General features: G+C 40.7%; 1 protein-coding gene across 2 annotated transcripts in view; it reads right to left on the reverse strand.

Moving 5' to 3' along the window:
- LOC111157046 (amphiphysin) overlaps positions 1 to 16361 on the reverse strand; it is a 245862-nt gene extending 229501 nt beyond the window's left edge. For both annotated transcript variants that reach the window (XM_022518258.1, XM_022518257.1), the window contains exon 1: positions 16212 to 16361. In XM_022518258.1, coding sequence (XP_022373966.1) covers positions 16212 to 16280 — 69 coding nt within the window. In that variant the 5' untranslated portion in view covers positions 16281 to 16361. The remainder of the gene's footprint in view (positions 1 to 16211) is intronic.
- Positions 16362 to 17679: the final 1318 nt, after the last annotated feature.

The raw sequence follows: 17679 nt of genomic DNA on the forward strand, positions 1-17679 counted from the left end.
CATGCTGAAAATGTCTCCTCTAATGTCCTCTGGGGATCAATGCAGACTTCTTCCTGGTCACCTCCAATAAAGGTTTCCTCTTCATTTACCTGAGACCACCTCTATATGTAGACCTCTAGCAGCTGTGTGATGGACAACTGAAAAAAGGAAGTCTACAGTGACTTAAGAAATTTTATTATCAGTTAAGTACTAGAGCAAAACAATTATTTTAAATGTGTGTAATAAGGAACCTGGAGCTGTGATGGGCATGAGCCACACTTTCATGTTGATACAATCACAGTAACTGGGCTAACTTTTTTTCTTTTGAGCATACCAATATTATTATTATTATTATTAAAATAAAGTTGAACTAACTCCTACTTTTTCAGTAAATACATTAAATGTAAATTAATTAAACACCACAAAGGCAGAGATCGGCAGAATGGATAAAAAAATAACAAACTATATACTGTCTGCAAGAGATACAATTTAGATTCAAAGAAATAAATAAGTTGAAAGTACAAAAATGAAAAGATATACCATGCAAACAGTAACCAAAAGAGAACTGGAGTGTCTATAATATCAAATAGCCTTTAAGAAAAGTATTATTATTAAATACAAAGAAGAACAATTTATAGAGACAAAAAGGTCAATTAATGAAGATATAACAAATAGAAAAATTTATGCACCTAATTAAAGTTCACATAAATAAATGAAGCAAAACTGATAGACTTGAAGAGAACAAAGTACTCAAAAATAATAGTTGAAGACTCCAATACTTTATTTTCAATACTGGATAGAACAACTAGACAGAAAATCAGTAAGAAAATGAAAGATTTGAGCACCACCATAAACTGACAAGTTCTAACACATATCTATAGAATACTTCATTCAACAAGAGTAGACTACAATTCTTCTCAAGTGGACATGAAACATCCTCCAGGATAGACGGTAAGTTAGACGATAAAACAAGCCTCAATAAATTTATTTTTTCTAGTTTTATTGAGATACAATTAGGGTATGTAACATTGCATAAGCTTAAGGTGTACAACCTAATAATCTGGTAGATGTATATAGTGCAAAATGATTACCACGTTAATATCCATCATCTCATAGTAACAAATTTTTTTTCTTGTGAGATTTTTAAGATCTACCTTCTTAGCAACTTTCAAATATACAATACAATATTATAACTATCATCACCAAATAGTACATTACATCTCATAACTTCATTACCTTATAACTGGAAGTTTGTACCTTTTGACTATCTTCACCCAAATCCCACCCTCGGTAAATTTAAAAGAATTGAAATCACATACAGTGTATTATCCAACTACAACTGAATGAAATTAGTAACTAGTAACAAGGGAAATTTAGAAAATTAAAAAACATGTGGAAATAAAACAACACATTCCTAAATAACCCATATATCAAAGAAAATCATATGGGGAAACTGAATATACCTTGAGATAAATGAAAATGAAAACAATCTACCAACACTTATAGGATGCAGCTAAATTTCTTAATGAGAAATTTAGAACTATAAGCACTTATATTAAAAAGATGTCAAATCAATGACAATATTAAAATAAACACAAACTAAACCCAAAGCAAAAAAAAAAAAAAAAAAAAAAAAGTGAAGGGAAAAAATAAAGATTAGAATGGAAATAAATGAAATAGAGAATAAAAAAGAATAGAGAAAAATCAATGAAACCAAACATTGGTTCTTTAGAGAGATTAACAAAATTGACAAGGCTTTTGCTAGACTGCCCAAGAAATAAAGGGAGAAGGCTGAAATTACTAAAACCAGGAATGAAACAGGTAACATTTCGACCAACCTTACAAACGAAAAAAGGAATACTACCACAAAAAAGAATACTATGAAAAACTGTACGCCAACAAACTAGATAAACTAGATGAAATGGAAAACTCCTAGAAAGACACAAACTACCAAAACTGACTCAAAAAGAACTAGAAAATCTGCACAGATGTAAAGCAAATAAAGAGATTTTATTAGCAATCAAAAAACTTATCACAATTTAAAAATAATGAAGCTTAGATTGCTTCACTGGTGAATTCTACAAATATTAAAGAATTCATACCAATCCTGCACAAACTCTTCCAAAAAACAGGAGAGGGGCCACTTCCCAATTCTTTCTTCGAAGCCATTATTACTCAGATACAAAAACCAGACAAAGACATCATTAGAAACTTATTATTCAGATACAGAAATCAGACAAAGACATCATTTGGAAAGCTCTAAAATAATATCCATTAAGAATACAGACATGTGGGGCACCTGGGTGGCTCAGTGGGTTAAGCCTCTGCCTTCAGCTCAGGTCACGATCCCAGGGTCCTGGGATCGAGCCCCGCATCAGGCTCTCTGCTCAGCAGGGAGTCTGATTCCCCCTCTCTGTCTGCCTGCCTCTCTGCCTACTTGTGATCTTTCTCTGTCAAATAAATAAATAAAATTTAAAAAAAAAGAATACAGACATGTAAATCCTTAACAGAATATGTTTTAAATATTAAATTTGGAATCAAACGGTCTAGTCCTTAGCAAACAGGACTTCTTCCACAGGAGAGTGAAACCACACTCTCTATTAGGCACTTAAGCAATCTTATTATCTCAAACGCCATGATAAAACAGATGAAATCAATGTAATTATAAATAAATCTCTCAAACTCACTCCATCTTCTCTGTCACCAACCAAAAATACACTGCAGGTTGTTGAGGCATTTCCACTTTTTTGACTGATGTGTTAACTACCATCACTCTAAAATTATACTGGTTTTTTACAAAATCAGATTACACAGAATCCAACCTTCCATGCTATCCAACATTCCTAACAAGAAGACATTTGTCCTTTGATGTAACATTTCCAGTATTTCAAACTGACTGATCTCTTTGAAATTTAAGTAAGCTATTGTAAGCACAAGGTAAGGGTTTTTTTGTTTGTTTTTTGTTTTTCTTTTTTGCAGGGATTGGGCTTTTTTTTTTAATTTTTTAAATTTTTTCAGTGTTCCAAGATTCATTGTTTATGCACCATACGCAGTGCTCCATGCAATCCATGCCCTCCTTAATGCCCACCACCAGGCCTGCCTATCCCTCCACCCTCCTCCCTTCTCAAATCCTCAGTTCGTTTCTCATAGTCCAGTCTCTCATGCTTCATCTCCCCCTCTGATTTGCCCCAATTCACTTTTCCTTTCCTTCTAATGTCCTCCATGTTATTCCTTATGCTCCACAAGTAAGTGAAACCATATGATAATTGGCTTTCTCTGCTTGACTTATTTCATTCAGCATAATCTCCTCCAGTCCCATCCATGTTGATACAAAAGTTGGTATTCATCCTTTCTGATGGAGGCATAAGGGATGAAAGACCTCAATGTCTTTCATCTATCTATCAAAACCCTAGAGGAGAACATAGGCAGTAACCTCTTTGACATCAGACAGAGCAACTTCTTTCAAGAAACGTCTCCAAAGGCAAAGGAAACAAAAGCGAAAATGAACTTTTGGGACTTCCATCAAGATCAATAGCACAGCAAAGGAACAGATAACAAAACAAAGAGGCAACCCACGGAATGGGAGAAGATAATCGCAAATGACACTACAGATAAAGGGCTGATATCCAAGATCTATAAAGAACTCCTCAAACTCAACACCCCAAAAAACAGATAATCATGTCAGAAAATGGGCAGAAGACATGAACAGACTCTTCTCCAAAGAAGACATACAAATGGCTAACAGACACCTGAAAAAATGAACATTTTTCTCATCAGGGAGATTCAAATCAAATCAGGGAGATTCAAATCAAAACCACATTGAGATACCACCTTATACCAGTTAGAATAGCCAAAATTATCAGGATAGGAAACAACGCCTGTTGGAGAGGATGTAGAGAAAGGGGAACCCTCGTACACTGTTGGTGGCAATGCAAGTTGGTGCAGCCACTTTGGAAAACAGTGTGGAGATTCCTTAAGAAATTAAAAATAGAGTTACCCTATGACCCTGCAATTGCACTACTGGATATTTACCCCAAAGATACAGAGGTAATAAAAAGAAGGACCATCTGTACCCCAATGTTCATAGCAGCAATGGCCACAATCGCTAAATTGTGGAAAGAGCCAAGATGCCCTTCAACAATATGGTCCATATATACAATGGATTAATGTTAGTTTTTAAGTGTCCCATAAGGGTACTGCTTTTCACCTTTCTCTCTTCACTACACTGGAGAGAAAATTATAGTCACTGAGTGGTAGAAGGCTTACTCACCATATTATAACCCCGAAGTGGACCAGGAGATCATAAATCACCATAAAATCTCAACCAAACTCCTTTCTCTAAAGCAATGTGCTTTGCAAACCTCACTGAACCTTTGAATTACCAGAGGAACTTACTAAAAATGCATATTCACAAGTCTTTCTTAAAAGATTGTGGTAAGTTTGTAACTAGGCCTAGGAATCTGCATTTTAACTCACCCCTTCCCCCAAATATTCCTGACTACACTAGGAGAAAACATTGAGCTAGAGGTACTTGATTTCTAGATTATCTACAGTTAATAGGAGCAATTAGGGACCAATACAGATCCTCAGGAAAGCCCTCTTCTGTCCTAGCCCACTGCTATAGAATGGTAGTGGTCCCCACAGCCACATGCACTTCCTAGAGAGGTGGGAGAAAAAAATTTGGACATTGTTTCCTAGAGATGCAGAGAAGAGCCCACTGAACAGAGAGCAGGCAGAAGGGGCAAGAGTTCCTGTAGCAGATGTCTCAAATATTGAGGAATTATAGGGTGTGTGAAAGGTCATACAGTTCTAGGCTGTGCTACCACAAAATGGGAGAACCTTCCAAGGCTCAGACTATCTATACTATTTAATGGTTAGCAACCATTACTCTGCAGAGGAAGAGAAAGTCTGCTTCAGAAGATTGTCTTCCAAATTTAATTCCTTCTAAGCTGCACATCACTTCAAAGAGATTATTCCTTAATTCAAGACCATGTCTGCAAAATAATCAAGTCAATGCCCACAACATAGTTAAGTCAACTTGGTACCAGCCTCAACCATGTGTGTTCTCTTTGTCCTTTCTCCCTCTCTCTCTCCCACTCTTCTCATTAAATAAATGTTGGCCATCCAAATGCAATCAAACCTCTTGATCAAACCCTGTGTTGAAAAGATAAATTCATCTTTGTAAATGTGTGCCATTTAAGGGCTTTCATTTTTATTTTGAATTTTTGATGGTTTGATATAAAAGACCATACAAATCCATGAAAGTAGATTGAGTTAGAGTTTACTGTTGTACAAAAGGATCTTTGGATGACTCTGTATGATCCATGTATGTATGTAGAGTTCAGAAGGCAAGTCAGCTCTGAACCAGTGTCCTGCCTCTGTGTCAAGGAGGAACTTCACCCCACAAGGAGGAACTTCACCCCACAAGAACCCTTCAACACGTGAAGGTAAAAATCTGATCACACAAAACTGGGATTGCTACTGCAATAAGACCATCCCAATTAGGTCCACTTTCCCTCGCTGAGTACGCAAATGTAGAAGAGGATCATTCATAAGGCCAATGTGAAGAATGGATTCGGATTTCTACATTCCACAGCTCTTTTTTCTGTCTCCACAGCTCTTATTCCGTATTTCTATGGAATGTTTCCTGACTCCCATAATCACCAAACCCTTACCCCGTTCCTCTTGCCTGAATATTGCAACACAGCCTTCCGATCTTGGCTTAACATCTACTTTCTTCAGATAGGTGTGTCCAATCCCCTCACTCTAGGTGAGTACTTTCTTTCTCCCCACAGAATTTTTAATTATGATTTTTTTATTACTAACCATGTAGTTATCATTACGTTCAAAGATTTCTCTCTCTACCAACTCCTACTGGTCAATATGCTCAACTAGGATGGCTTCGTGGATTGCTATATTACAAGTATCCAGCAAGCGTCTTTCATGCATTAGATTCTTAATAAATCATTTATTAAGAATCTAAAGCATTCACAATGAATGAATGAATTCTACCAGATGGACTTCACAACAGAATACATAACTTTTAGAGTAAGTAAGTTAAGCCTTTACTTAGTATTAGGCGCTAAAACAAATATACATTTGTATATTTATATAAATATACATTTATGCATGGGCCCATGTGTAGTTTTTTAATTACTGTAGGCACTTTTAAGTACAAAAAATACATGGCATAGATACTTTCAGGTTCTTCGCATATATGAACTAAACTTTTAACTAAATAACTATGAGAATAAGGTGAAATGATCAAAATGGTGGTTCTCTGATTTTTTTTTTGTACATCCGTCTTAAGTTGCTTCGGGGTAATCAAAATTGATAATATGCCTATAGCATAGCAAATATTTCAAAACTAAGATCTTATCCATGGCTTTATCCAACATCATTCCTAAGAAGGTATTTGTTCAGTATGTATTCAAGAAATGTATCTACTTAAGTACTACACCTAAATTTAGATTTTGAATCAGTAAGAATGAAGTTTCAGCATTTCTATATTAAAAGTTGGCCCATGGATATGTCCTCAAGAAATTGTGATTATTGTCACTTTAATTTTGCATAATGCTATGTAGATAGTGTTATTATATTTCATTATGTAAATGTTAGCCATTACTGAGATAATCTGGAAAATTCTATCCACAACACAAGAAATCTTTACATGTATTATTCCCTTCACAGAAGCCCACAGGCCCTTATTTCCTCAGAGGTTTTATTCAAATGGCCCTTAGAAATGCCTAAGAAAAATTAAATTTGTGTTTGAACAGTAAGGTGAAGATTCTCAGACTTTAAAAAGCCAGAACAGCACTCACCATAGCACATACGTGAGTGCTGTGAAGTGTGTAAACCTGGCGATTCACAGACCTGTACCCCTGAGGATAAAAATATATGTTTATGAAAAATAAAAAATTTAAAAAAAAGAAGACAATAATGAAAGAAAACAGCAACAACAACAACAAAAAAGCCAGAACAATAGTATCTGAATGACCCAGTCAGTGAAGCATGCGACTCTTGAACTTGGGATTGTGAATTCAAGTCCTGTGTTGGCTATAGAGATTACTGAGAAATAAAATCTTAAAAAAAAAGTCAAAGCAGTTTGAAACTTAATCATAGATACACACACACACACACACACACACACACACACACGTACGTACACACTTACATCCCTCACACCCACCCATGCCTGAATGGACTGAAGTGACCCAAAAGCAAGTCAACATCTAGGAAAAGGCGCTGTAGATCCTACGGCATAGTATTTTCAAACTGTAGTCTTGAAATCAATTTGGTATGCTCCCACAGGCATTTTCTTAGAAATGGAATAGAGTGCGGTGGGACGGAATGGTTAATCAGTGTTGGAGGATAGCAAATCTTTCCTAACTTAGGAACTCTGGCACCATGGGAAATCTTAGAATGGGAGCTATGTGTGTATATGTGCAGACGTATTTGGAAATGATAAACCCATGGATAAAGACCTTATACATTTGGAGCTCAAGCATGCTACAGCGCAGACTAACCATAGCTGAGGATAACCTAGAGAAAAAGGCTTCCTGTCCCTGCCCTTACGATGGGAACCAATAGTGAGAGCACTGTGTTCCTTGATCACTACAGTGGTCACCCAAGGGACAGGAATGACATCTGAATGCTAGACACCCTTTTGGGATCATTTGCCATAAGGCCAGAGTAAAAACCACTGACTCCTTCAGAGAAGAGGGAACTCCCCATAGGGTTGCTGAACTTCTCATAAGACAGGAATCCCAAAGGTGAGTAAGAGATTCTTACCATACATAGGATGGAATGTTGAAATCATTTAATTTGAATATTCAAAGAAATGGTACCTCATTTTTTACCCCAAGGAAAGTGGGCCACACTATTTATGTAAGTATTTCAGGTATTTTAAGTTGTATTGGTCCACAGACAAAATTGACTTCTGTATGACTTATGAATCTCATACATATATGCACCACACATACAATATGCTATCCTGTAAAGGAGAATGATTAATTTCACTAGTGTTAAAAATCTGAGTTCCTGGGGCACCTGGGTGGCTCAGTGGGTTAAAGCCTCTGCCTTCGGCTCGGGTCATGGTCTCAGGGTCCTGGGATCGAGCCCCGCATCGGGTTCTCTCTGCTCAGCAGGGAGCCTGCTTCCCCCTCTCTCTCTGCCTGCCTCTCTACTTGTGATCTCTCTCTCTCAAATAAATAAATAAAATCTTTTAAAAAAAAAATCTGAGTTCCTGTAGTTTTGATTTCATACCGTATGATTCCTGGGCATTTGAGTGTGCTTTAAAAAAAAAAAAATGAAAGGAAGCTTTACTCTATCAAGAATATCCCCATGTCACTTTTAATTTAGCAGTTTTTAATACACCCAGAGAAAATGATCTTAGTAGAAGGGAAGGTATAAGCTTGTACAATGTAGAAGCAGGCAACAAGAAAGTCTTCATGGGCCCTGGGTGGCTCTGTCGGTTAAGCGTCTACCTTCAGCTCAGGTCCTGACACCAGGGTCCTGGGATCAAGTCTGGCATTGTTCTCCCTGCTCAGCAGAGTCTCCTTCTCTCTCTGCCTCTGCCCCTCCCCCTGCTCGTGTGTGCGCTCTCTCTCTCTCTTTCTCAAATAAAAAAAAAAAAAAAAAAAGTCTTCAGATGATCTTGAAAGAGAAAACCCTAGACTGCCGCAGAGACTCTGTATCCAAAGTGTCTTCAGATGTAAATGCAGTCATAAAACTACTCTTCTATGGACAACGTTCTGGGTCCCATGGCAAAACTCTCCTGTGCAGAGCAAGGTCTTCCTTCTCCTATTCAATTTACATAAAACCTACAAAACATAAATACACACATACACACAAGCACATGCGCACAGAAACACCATCCACATGTTTCTCTTTGAACACAAACCTAATTGCAGGCATCAGCAAGGCAATAATTTTTTCTAAAGACCCACAATTATCACAGAATTAGGTATATGGGAGGAAATGACATTGTTTTTCTTGCTATATCACACAATCAATATTGGGTTGAACCACATGATTCTACCAATATTCGACTGTTTGACTTACAAAAATGACAAATTAGCTCAGTTCAACCTAATATTGTTGCAGTTCTTACCATGTACAGAACCTGTAAGAACAATTTATTTGATGTACGACCTTTACAAAGTGACACACAAAACGACAGTGCTACACAGTGAAACCCTTATGATAATTTCACAAAAGACAGAGAAAGAATAATGTGGAAGGATATTTTGCACGGGTGCAATATAAACAAGCAAGAACATAGAAAGTCAAATCAATACATCATCACCGAATACATACAACTCACAACACATGTGGTGCTTGTCCTCAAGCATATTCAATTTAGTTAGGAAAATACAATACATGAAAAAAAATTACGTCTAAGATTTAGGTAATTTTCACTTGGAACAGATAAACCAACACAAAGAATACCAAAATGGACACTTTTTAGAATTTAAATAGTGTAGGGTGCCTGGGTAGCACAGTGGATTAAACAGTTGACTCTTGGTTTTGGCTCAGTTCATGATCTCAGGGTCATGAGAATGAGCCCCAAGTCCAGCCCTGCACTCAGCATGGAGTCTGCTTAAGATTCTCTCTCGTTCTCCCTCTACCCACCAACCCCCCCCCACACACACATACTCTCTCTAAAATAAATAAAAATTTTTAAAAAAATTTAAAAAGCATAACTCTTATTAAACAAAACATGAGGAAAGAAACAAAAGCAATGTCTAAAGAGATTCATATTATAATATACCTAAAGTTTCTTCACTCACAAGAGTCATGTCAAAAACACACTTAAATGTTTAAAAATGTTTCAAGTTCTCCACCAATTTAAATATTGCACAGAAGTCAAGGATGGCTAAGACCATATAAATGGCACTAGATCTTACAGAAGGAAAAAGATGGACAGAAATATAAATCTCAGAGGGATTAAATATTTGGTAAAAAGGTTTAGAGATAAATAAACAGTGTTTATTTCCATCTCCTCCCAAAACGCAACTAAAATGATAGTAAAGGAGTAAAGAAGGAATGAGCATACGATGACAAACACAGCGGAGGCATCTTTAGTGGATCAGAGCGTTTAATACATTTTAAGGAAGCAGAACCAAGGATGGAAAAATGGAAACAACTCAGGAAAACAGAGAAAGGTTAAGAAAATAATAAAATAAAAAAGTGTCTGTACAGAGCAACCAATAAAAAAGCAGCCAATTCTCACCGCACAGTCACACACACGAACACACTCTGGCTTAGGCCCTAATGCAGCTAAGTACTACACAGGTGAGGATGAAGAGCAACGCTGAGGAAAAAGGACTGTCTGAAAGCCTGGGAATACAGAATAGATGAGCCATCAAGTCCCTTCCTCGACCCCACCACTGGCAAGGAAAGACACAGGATAACAGCTATATAGAAGCTTTGAAAGAATCTTATCCCAGATTACAGCAAAAGGGCAGAGAAGCCCAAAAGGGGATATACAGAGGGGTCCTTCACTTGAAGAACACACAACAATTACATTATCTTATATGTTAACAATTTGATAATAATAGTGATGGACGTTGAAAGATCTGATGAGGTAAGAACAAATAATTCTAAATAATTCATAGAAAAGTAAGCAAATAAAAAGCAATTATTAACTCCAGGAAAACAAAAAGCTGAATGAAAAACTTACTCCTTAGATAAGACTTCATAAAAATTTGAAACTTCAGTTTATCCAATGGCACCATTAAGAAAGGAAAAAGGCAAACCACTTTCTGAAAGAAAATACCTGCAAAATGTCTTTTTGACAAGATTCATATCCTGAATATTTAAGAAAGTTCCTCAAATCAATAATAAAATGACAAGAAACCCAAATGAAAAACATGGGCAAAAGGCTTTAACAGAGTTCACAAAAGAAGATACCAAAGTTACCAATACGTATATGGGAAGATGCTTATCAGGGAAATGACAGTAAAGGAATTTAATTAAAGGAATTTTAAAGACCAATAAAAAAAACCGCAAGAGATCTGATGTGACAGAAATGTTCTATAAGTTGTACTGGGTGATAACCATGCAGATATACATAAAAATTCACAAAGTGGAATACTTAAGACTTGTGTAACTTATTCAACAAAAATTATACTTCAATTTTTAAAAATATAATCCTCAGCAATCAATGGTTTTTGCCATAATACATGACTAGAGAATGCAGAAGTAAACAGATGAATGAATGAAATCTTTACCTATCTTCACCAAATATGAAAAAAATAGATCAAGAAATAGTTATATAAGCATATCTTATAGAGATGTTGTGCTTAGTAATAGCTTCCTCTGAGGAAACAAGACTAGAGGTTGAGGGCAGGGGAAGGGGGCCTGCTATTTTTCATAATAAGCCCTTTACATTACATTGTTTTATTATATTTGATTTTTAAACTGTATACATTAATTTGGTAGGAAAATTTTTCCACAAATGTTAAAATATAAATTATATGATTATTTATATAAACATGGGACAGACAAGGCCTTTTAAATATGCCTCAGTAGATACTTGGTTTTAAGATTGAATTTATTTATTTGAGAGAGAGAGCAGGGTCGGGGGGAGCGGCAAAGGGAGAGCAGAGGGGGACAGACTCCCCGCTGAGTGTGGTGCTGCAGTGGGGCTCAATCTCACCGCCCTGAGAGCATGACCTGAGCCACAGTCAGAGGCTTGACTGAGCTACCCAGGCACCCCTCAACGGATACCATTTTGTCAGGGCAGCATTCATTCCCCCTCTGGGTTTTGACTTTCCTTCCTTCACCAGCAGTCCATTTGGTCCAGGGGTAAGTTCTCCATCCTGGCTTCAGCAGCAGTTTGTGACTCAAGCGGCTCAATCCAACCCATGGTCCTGGTCCTTGGCCAGAGGGATTTTTTTCCTCCCAGAGAGAAGCATAAGGCCCCATTTAGGCCAATGAGAACCATACTGAGTTCTCTGTAAATGCTGAAGGAAAAACACGCTCTCCTCTAGAGCTGCTGACAACCATCTTAACCCCAAGAGAGAAAAACTGGCCCAAGAATGAGGCTGACAGAATGAACAGTGGAGATGAAGGCATGTGAGCCCCAATGTCTGTGGTTGAACCCCAGGTTCCAATAGGTCTGAGGTTTGTCTACCCCAGCCTTTTTCATTAATTATAAGAGGAAGTATCACATAATGGGAAACACTGGAATGCTTGGGTTCAAACATCACCTTTGCTACTTACTGTGTGATCCTGGGCATGTTACCTAACCCCTTCCTCATCTTTAAAATGGGGTAGTAATAGTACCTACCTCAATATGGGTAAGAACCCATATTCTCATATGCATACATTTATATATATACACACAGGTGTAAGAGCATTTGTAGTTTAATACAATTATCTACTTATATGTTAAAAATCTCATTTAAAATTATACGTTCAAGAGCCTTATTTTTTAGTATTTAGTTTAAATTTTAGTAATTTAGTAATTATAGTCCCCTTTTTACTTAAATCAGCTTGAATTGAGTTTTCTGATATTTACAAGTGGCAGGGTCCTGATTAACTCAACACCCAAGAAAGAAGCCATACAAAACCAATTGATAGGGGCACCCAGGTGGCTCAGTGAACGTCTGCCTTCGGCTCAGGTCACAATCCCAGGACCCTGTCATGGAGCCCCAGGTCGGGCTTCCAGTTTAGCAGGGGGATTGCTTCTCCCTCTGCCTCTGCCACTCTCTCCTGCTCATGCTCGCTCGCTCTCTCTCTCTCTCTCTCTCTCAAGTGATTAAAATCTTAAAAAAAAAGAAATTGATAGATTTAAGCAGATATACATGAAACAAACATAATATAAACTATGGCAGAAAAAAAATCATCAAAAAATTAAAAAGTAAATAGAAAAGAAACCGTTATTTGTAACCTTTAGAATAGTTTTCACCCTTATACAGAATAGGGTGGAGATGCTACATAAAATGGGCAAAAATATAAACACACAATTCACAAGTGAAAAAAAAATGGGAATATAAAAATGTCTGGTTTTTAATAATCAAACAAATGAAATAATGGGAACTCATTTTTTCCAATGACATAGCTAAAGACCACTATGAATTTTATTATCCAGTGTTGGCAAGTGTCTCATGTACCCCTGTTGAGAATGTTAAATTGCTGAAAAGCAATCCAGCTATAATAAAAACAAGCATACCTTTGACATTATACTTCTAGGAATTTATCTAAGGAAATACTTCAGAGTAGATGCAAACATTTTCCCTACTATATGCAACCATTTTCCTTACAAGTTTTCCCATGGATTTGTATTTATAGATACAGAAACATGGGAAACTGAATGTCCAAAAAATGGGAGATTCATTAAAATCCATGCATTCCAATACTGTTCAGTCATTTAAAATGTCGATGGGGGGGCACCTGGGTGGCTCAGTGGGTTAAGCCTCTGCCTTCGGCTCAGGTCATGATCTCAGGATCCCGGGATCGAGCCCCGCATCGGGCTCTCTGCTCAGCAGGGAGCCTGCTTCCTCCTCTCTCTCTGCCTGCCTCTCTGCCTACTTGTGATCTCTCTCTGTCAAATAAATAAATAAAATCTTTAAAAAAAAAAAAATAAATAAAAAAATAAAAAAATAAAATGTCGATGGAAAATATGTACATACTCAAGAATGTTCAAGATTATTATGAAATTAACAGGTTAAAAAACTAAAGGTATGGTCCTGTTTTTGTTGTGTAAATACATCTATGTACATATGGGAAAAGATCCACTAGAATACCCATCAAATGATAGTGAAATTTCTGGGTAGTAGAATTACGATAGTCCTGATTTGTTACTAGTTTTTTCCTTGCTTATATATTGTTCACTCTTCTGCACTGAACCTTCACAGACCTTCAATAAGAACAAAATGTATTTTAAATTCATTAAAAAAAAAGGAAGACCGCCTCCTGAGAGTAGCTTCAGTCATGCATTTGGAGCTAAAAATGCATGCAGCTGTTAGGTGTAGCACAGACGATGAGAAAGTCATGGGAGTAACTCGCTTTTGAGAAAATTTGGTTGTAAAAATGATCCAAGGTCTCCAGAACATATGAGGCACACAGATATTGCAGTGGAACATCTGTGCATCGGAGAAAAGGAACCGTCCAAAGATGTAAGAGGAAGGAATCACTGCAGGAGATGTCTAATGCCTGCGACAGCAACTTACTGTGATTTCTACCCTCCAGTGGCTTCTGTTTGGGCTTGACTGGGCAACCTCACCTGAATTCCCACATGCCCTTTTCCTTGTGCTGCACGGGCTCAGAAAAGGGACGGAAGGTACCCACCGGTAGAACCCATATTCTTAGCCTTTCGGTGTCTTTACCCCTAAACTTGGTGCAGCTGGCACTCTTCATCAGCAACTTTCCCCAGGGAAGAAAATAGGATTCTTGAAGCCCGATGCAGGTAAGCCTCCCTTAGACCGCCCCTCCCATGGAAAAGCAACCACCATCCCCAGCTGCAATGGTAATACATACCTGACCTTAATAATGACAAAGTGAGTTTTCAACAATTCATAAGAGCTTGCATGCTCTGTAAGACAGATTACATATTCATTCATTTTGGGCATATTAACAGCTGGTGACCTAGATTAAGAAATAATTTAATATGTGAAAAGGCAGACTATTATCACTAAATTCCTTCACAGGTGGAAGGAAAGTAGATACAATAAAAAGCTTCCGACCAAAGATTCAAGTAATTACCTGGAAGGGGAAAGTGGGGAGGAATACCTACAAATAGGCAAAACAATGTAAGGAAAAATGATGACAAAACCTGGCTGGGGGTGCCGAAGGATCCTGTCTACTTTCTGAACAAGTAAGCAGGAACAGGAAGAGGGCAAGAAACCTTGCTAATTCAGCTACTGAAGGAGTGCAGAGGAGGCTCCCGTTAGTTCAGATGAGCTTGGGTAGATATTAAAAGAAATACAATCCTCTTACTGCACTGAGAGCGTGAATGTGTGGAGGGAGGGACTAGAGGCAGCCACAGAGCCTCTGGGCCTGGGGATTGGCAAAGGATCAGTGCCCCCTTCTGCTCAGTTCCTCGACATCTGTGGCAACTGGGGAGCAGCCTGAATCAGGGTCTGAAAAGGGAAATTCACTGTCATTTTGAGCACCGCGGCAAATCTGACTTCCAATAAAAGAGGAAAACACTAGACACCCAGAATCCCAGAGACGGAAAACACTGCCACATGAAAGAGAACACAGTTCAGCTGATAACAAACCACGGGGCTCAAAGAGCGGTGTTCATTTTAAAGTACAATGCTTAAGCTACCGTGTGAATGTCCTCTCGCTGGAGACACAAATGAAGACCTCAGTGCTGGCAAGGTCTTGATGACAAGCGCCCAATGTCTGGTACAAGACCTCAACTGCTCAGCGCTGTGCCTGGTGTAAACCTGGGATTCATTTGTGCCCAGCTCTGGGAGAAAAAAATAAATTACTGAGGGGTCAATCTGCCGGGGAGCTTGTAACACACTAGGAAACCCAACCTGTACATGCAATACGGATCTTTCCTTTTTTAATGCAATAGAACGCCTTCCTTTGTACACAAATGTGCAGAAAAGAACTGTAAGGTTGGGGTCATATTTATTTTTGACCTTCCAGAGGACACTGGCGTCAAAAGGGGCACACATTCAGAGAGACCCAAAGAAAGAGAACAGAAAATGGAAAGAAGTGTGTATCTAGATGTCTATTTTGAACTCCTGGATTCCCTCGACAGCACCGTATTAAAGCCACTGGTTTTTCCGTGATGAGCCCTTTCGATCCATACAGGTTCTGAGAGTAGCTTCTGCGCTACCCCAGTCGTTTCTACTGCACTCGGGTCCCCAGGAAACCCCCCCGCAGGGAGGACCGCTGCCGCAATCTCCCCGACCCGCGGGCCAGCCGAAAGCGAGGCGGCCGCGGGCAGGGAGATGCGCTGGGCTCCGGGGCAGGCAGCCGGGGAGTCGCCGCACCTGCCACCGCTCGCGCCCGCGGCCGCCCGGGAGAGCCGGGAGAGCCGGGAGAGCCGCGGGCCGTGAGGGGGGCGAGCGTGCGGGGAGACTCGGACGGACCGCGCGCCCCGACGCTCCCGCCTCCCCGCCCGTGGCCGCCTCGCCGCAGTAGCGGAGGCGCCGCGCAGGGCGTCCCCGCGTCCCCCGCGCCCCCGGCCGGGCCTCCAGCGCTGCCCCAGCCCGCTCGGCCCTCGCCGCCGCGCCCCCGCCACCTGCCCCGCCGCCCGCCCTGACCTTTTCCTGTGCGCGGTTGAGTCGCTTCTGCACGTTCTTGGCGAAGATGCCCGTCTTGATGTCGGCCATGGCTGCGGGTCCAGGAGGCTGAGAGGAGCGGAGCGGGCGGCGGGCCGGCGGCGGCGAGGACTAGCGGGAGAGGCGGAGGAGCGGGAGAGGAGGAGGAGCGGGAGGGGCGGCGAGGAGCAGCGGAGGAGCGCCAGGAGGGGTGAGGGAGGGGCTGAGCGCCGGGACCGGCTTAAAGCGACAGAGCGGAGGCGGGGCGCGCGAGGCCTGGAGGCGGTACCCGGCCGAGCAGCGAGAAAAGGAGAGGGAAGGAGCCCGAAGTCAAAATGCCCACTGTAGTGGAAGAGGAGGTCGGGAGGAGGAAGAGGACGACGCCAAGCCGCAGTTCCAGGGCCCTGAGGCAGCTCTGGGGCTCTTTAAGGGCGGAGTTTGTGCTGGGGGAGACTGAGAGGGGCCCCATTCTTTCCGGGTGGGGGAGGCGTGGGGGAGGGGGGCGGGAAGGGGAAAGCCAGGGTTGGAGGTGCTCTGGCTGGAGGGTGGATGGGCTGGTCCAGAGAGTGCAGCCTTCCCCATCCGCGTGTTGCACAAAGCTGGGCCTCGCCCCTGCCCTCAGGAGGGTCACAGACCAACAGAGGAAAGCGGGCTGGGAAACCAAGTCAGTTCAGGGGTTAGAGCTACAGTAGAGAGGGAAACCAGTGCGCACACTTGTTCAAATGTTAAGACGAGATTTGGGGTCGGAGGCAGGGAGGCTGCATGTTGAGAAGGGTCAGTCCCTTTAAGCAAGGGGTTGTGCTTTGGTGATCTGTGTAATTCCTGCCTGGAGCCTGTACCCTGGCATGGAGACTTACTTCCCCAGAAGTGTTTCCTGGCAGAATCCGGCCCTTTACCGCCTCACTGGAACATTACAAGACCCAGGTCTCTTAACCTGTTGCTTCTTGCAAACAAAGATTCACCCTCCCCGTCCGTTGATCAGAAGTAAAGAATAATAGGGATACCTCTGCCGTATACCTCACCCAGAGCTCTTGAAGACCCTGACCAACGGCGAAACTACCCATATTCAGTTCTCTCTGAGAGTATGAACCTGTAAAGCAGGTGGCCCCCCAAGCAGGTCAGAGGTCAATCAGGCACCTGAATCCTATGAGTCCAAAAGAGTATCCCATTGCACCTGTGAAGCAGACTGTTCCATGCGTCGCCCCATCCCACCATGAACTACCCCTTGATACTCCTTGCGAAGTCCCCTCACCTTGATACTACAGTGGCACCGTGACTGGCTTTTGCCAATAAGATACAGTGGAAGGACACTGGGCCAGTTGCAGCCTAAGCCTTGAGAAACCAGGAAGGCGTGGCACCCTGAGGGAACCCTGTGCCACCAAGGAGAATGTTCAGCAATCCTGATATGAAAAGCCCCTTGGAGAGGCCACGGGGTAGCAGGGAAACCCCAGCAGACCCGCTACCTCAATGC

This window comes from Enhydra lutris, unplaced genomic scaffold (assembly GCF_002288905.1).
Source record: "Enhydra lutris kenyoni isolate GAN:26980312 unplaced genomic scaffold, ASM228890v2 scaffoldscaffold51, whole genome shotgun sequence".
NCBI classification, from domain to species: domain Eukaryota; kingdom Metazoa; phylum Chordata; class Mammalia; order Carnivora; family Mustelidae; genus Enhydra; species Enhydra lutris.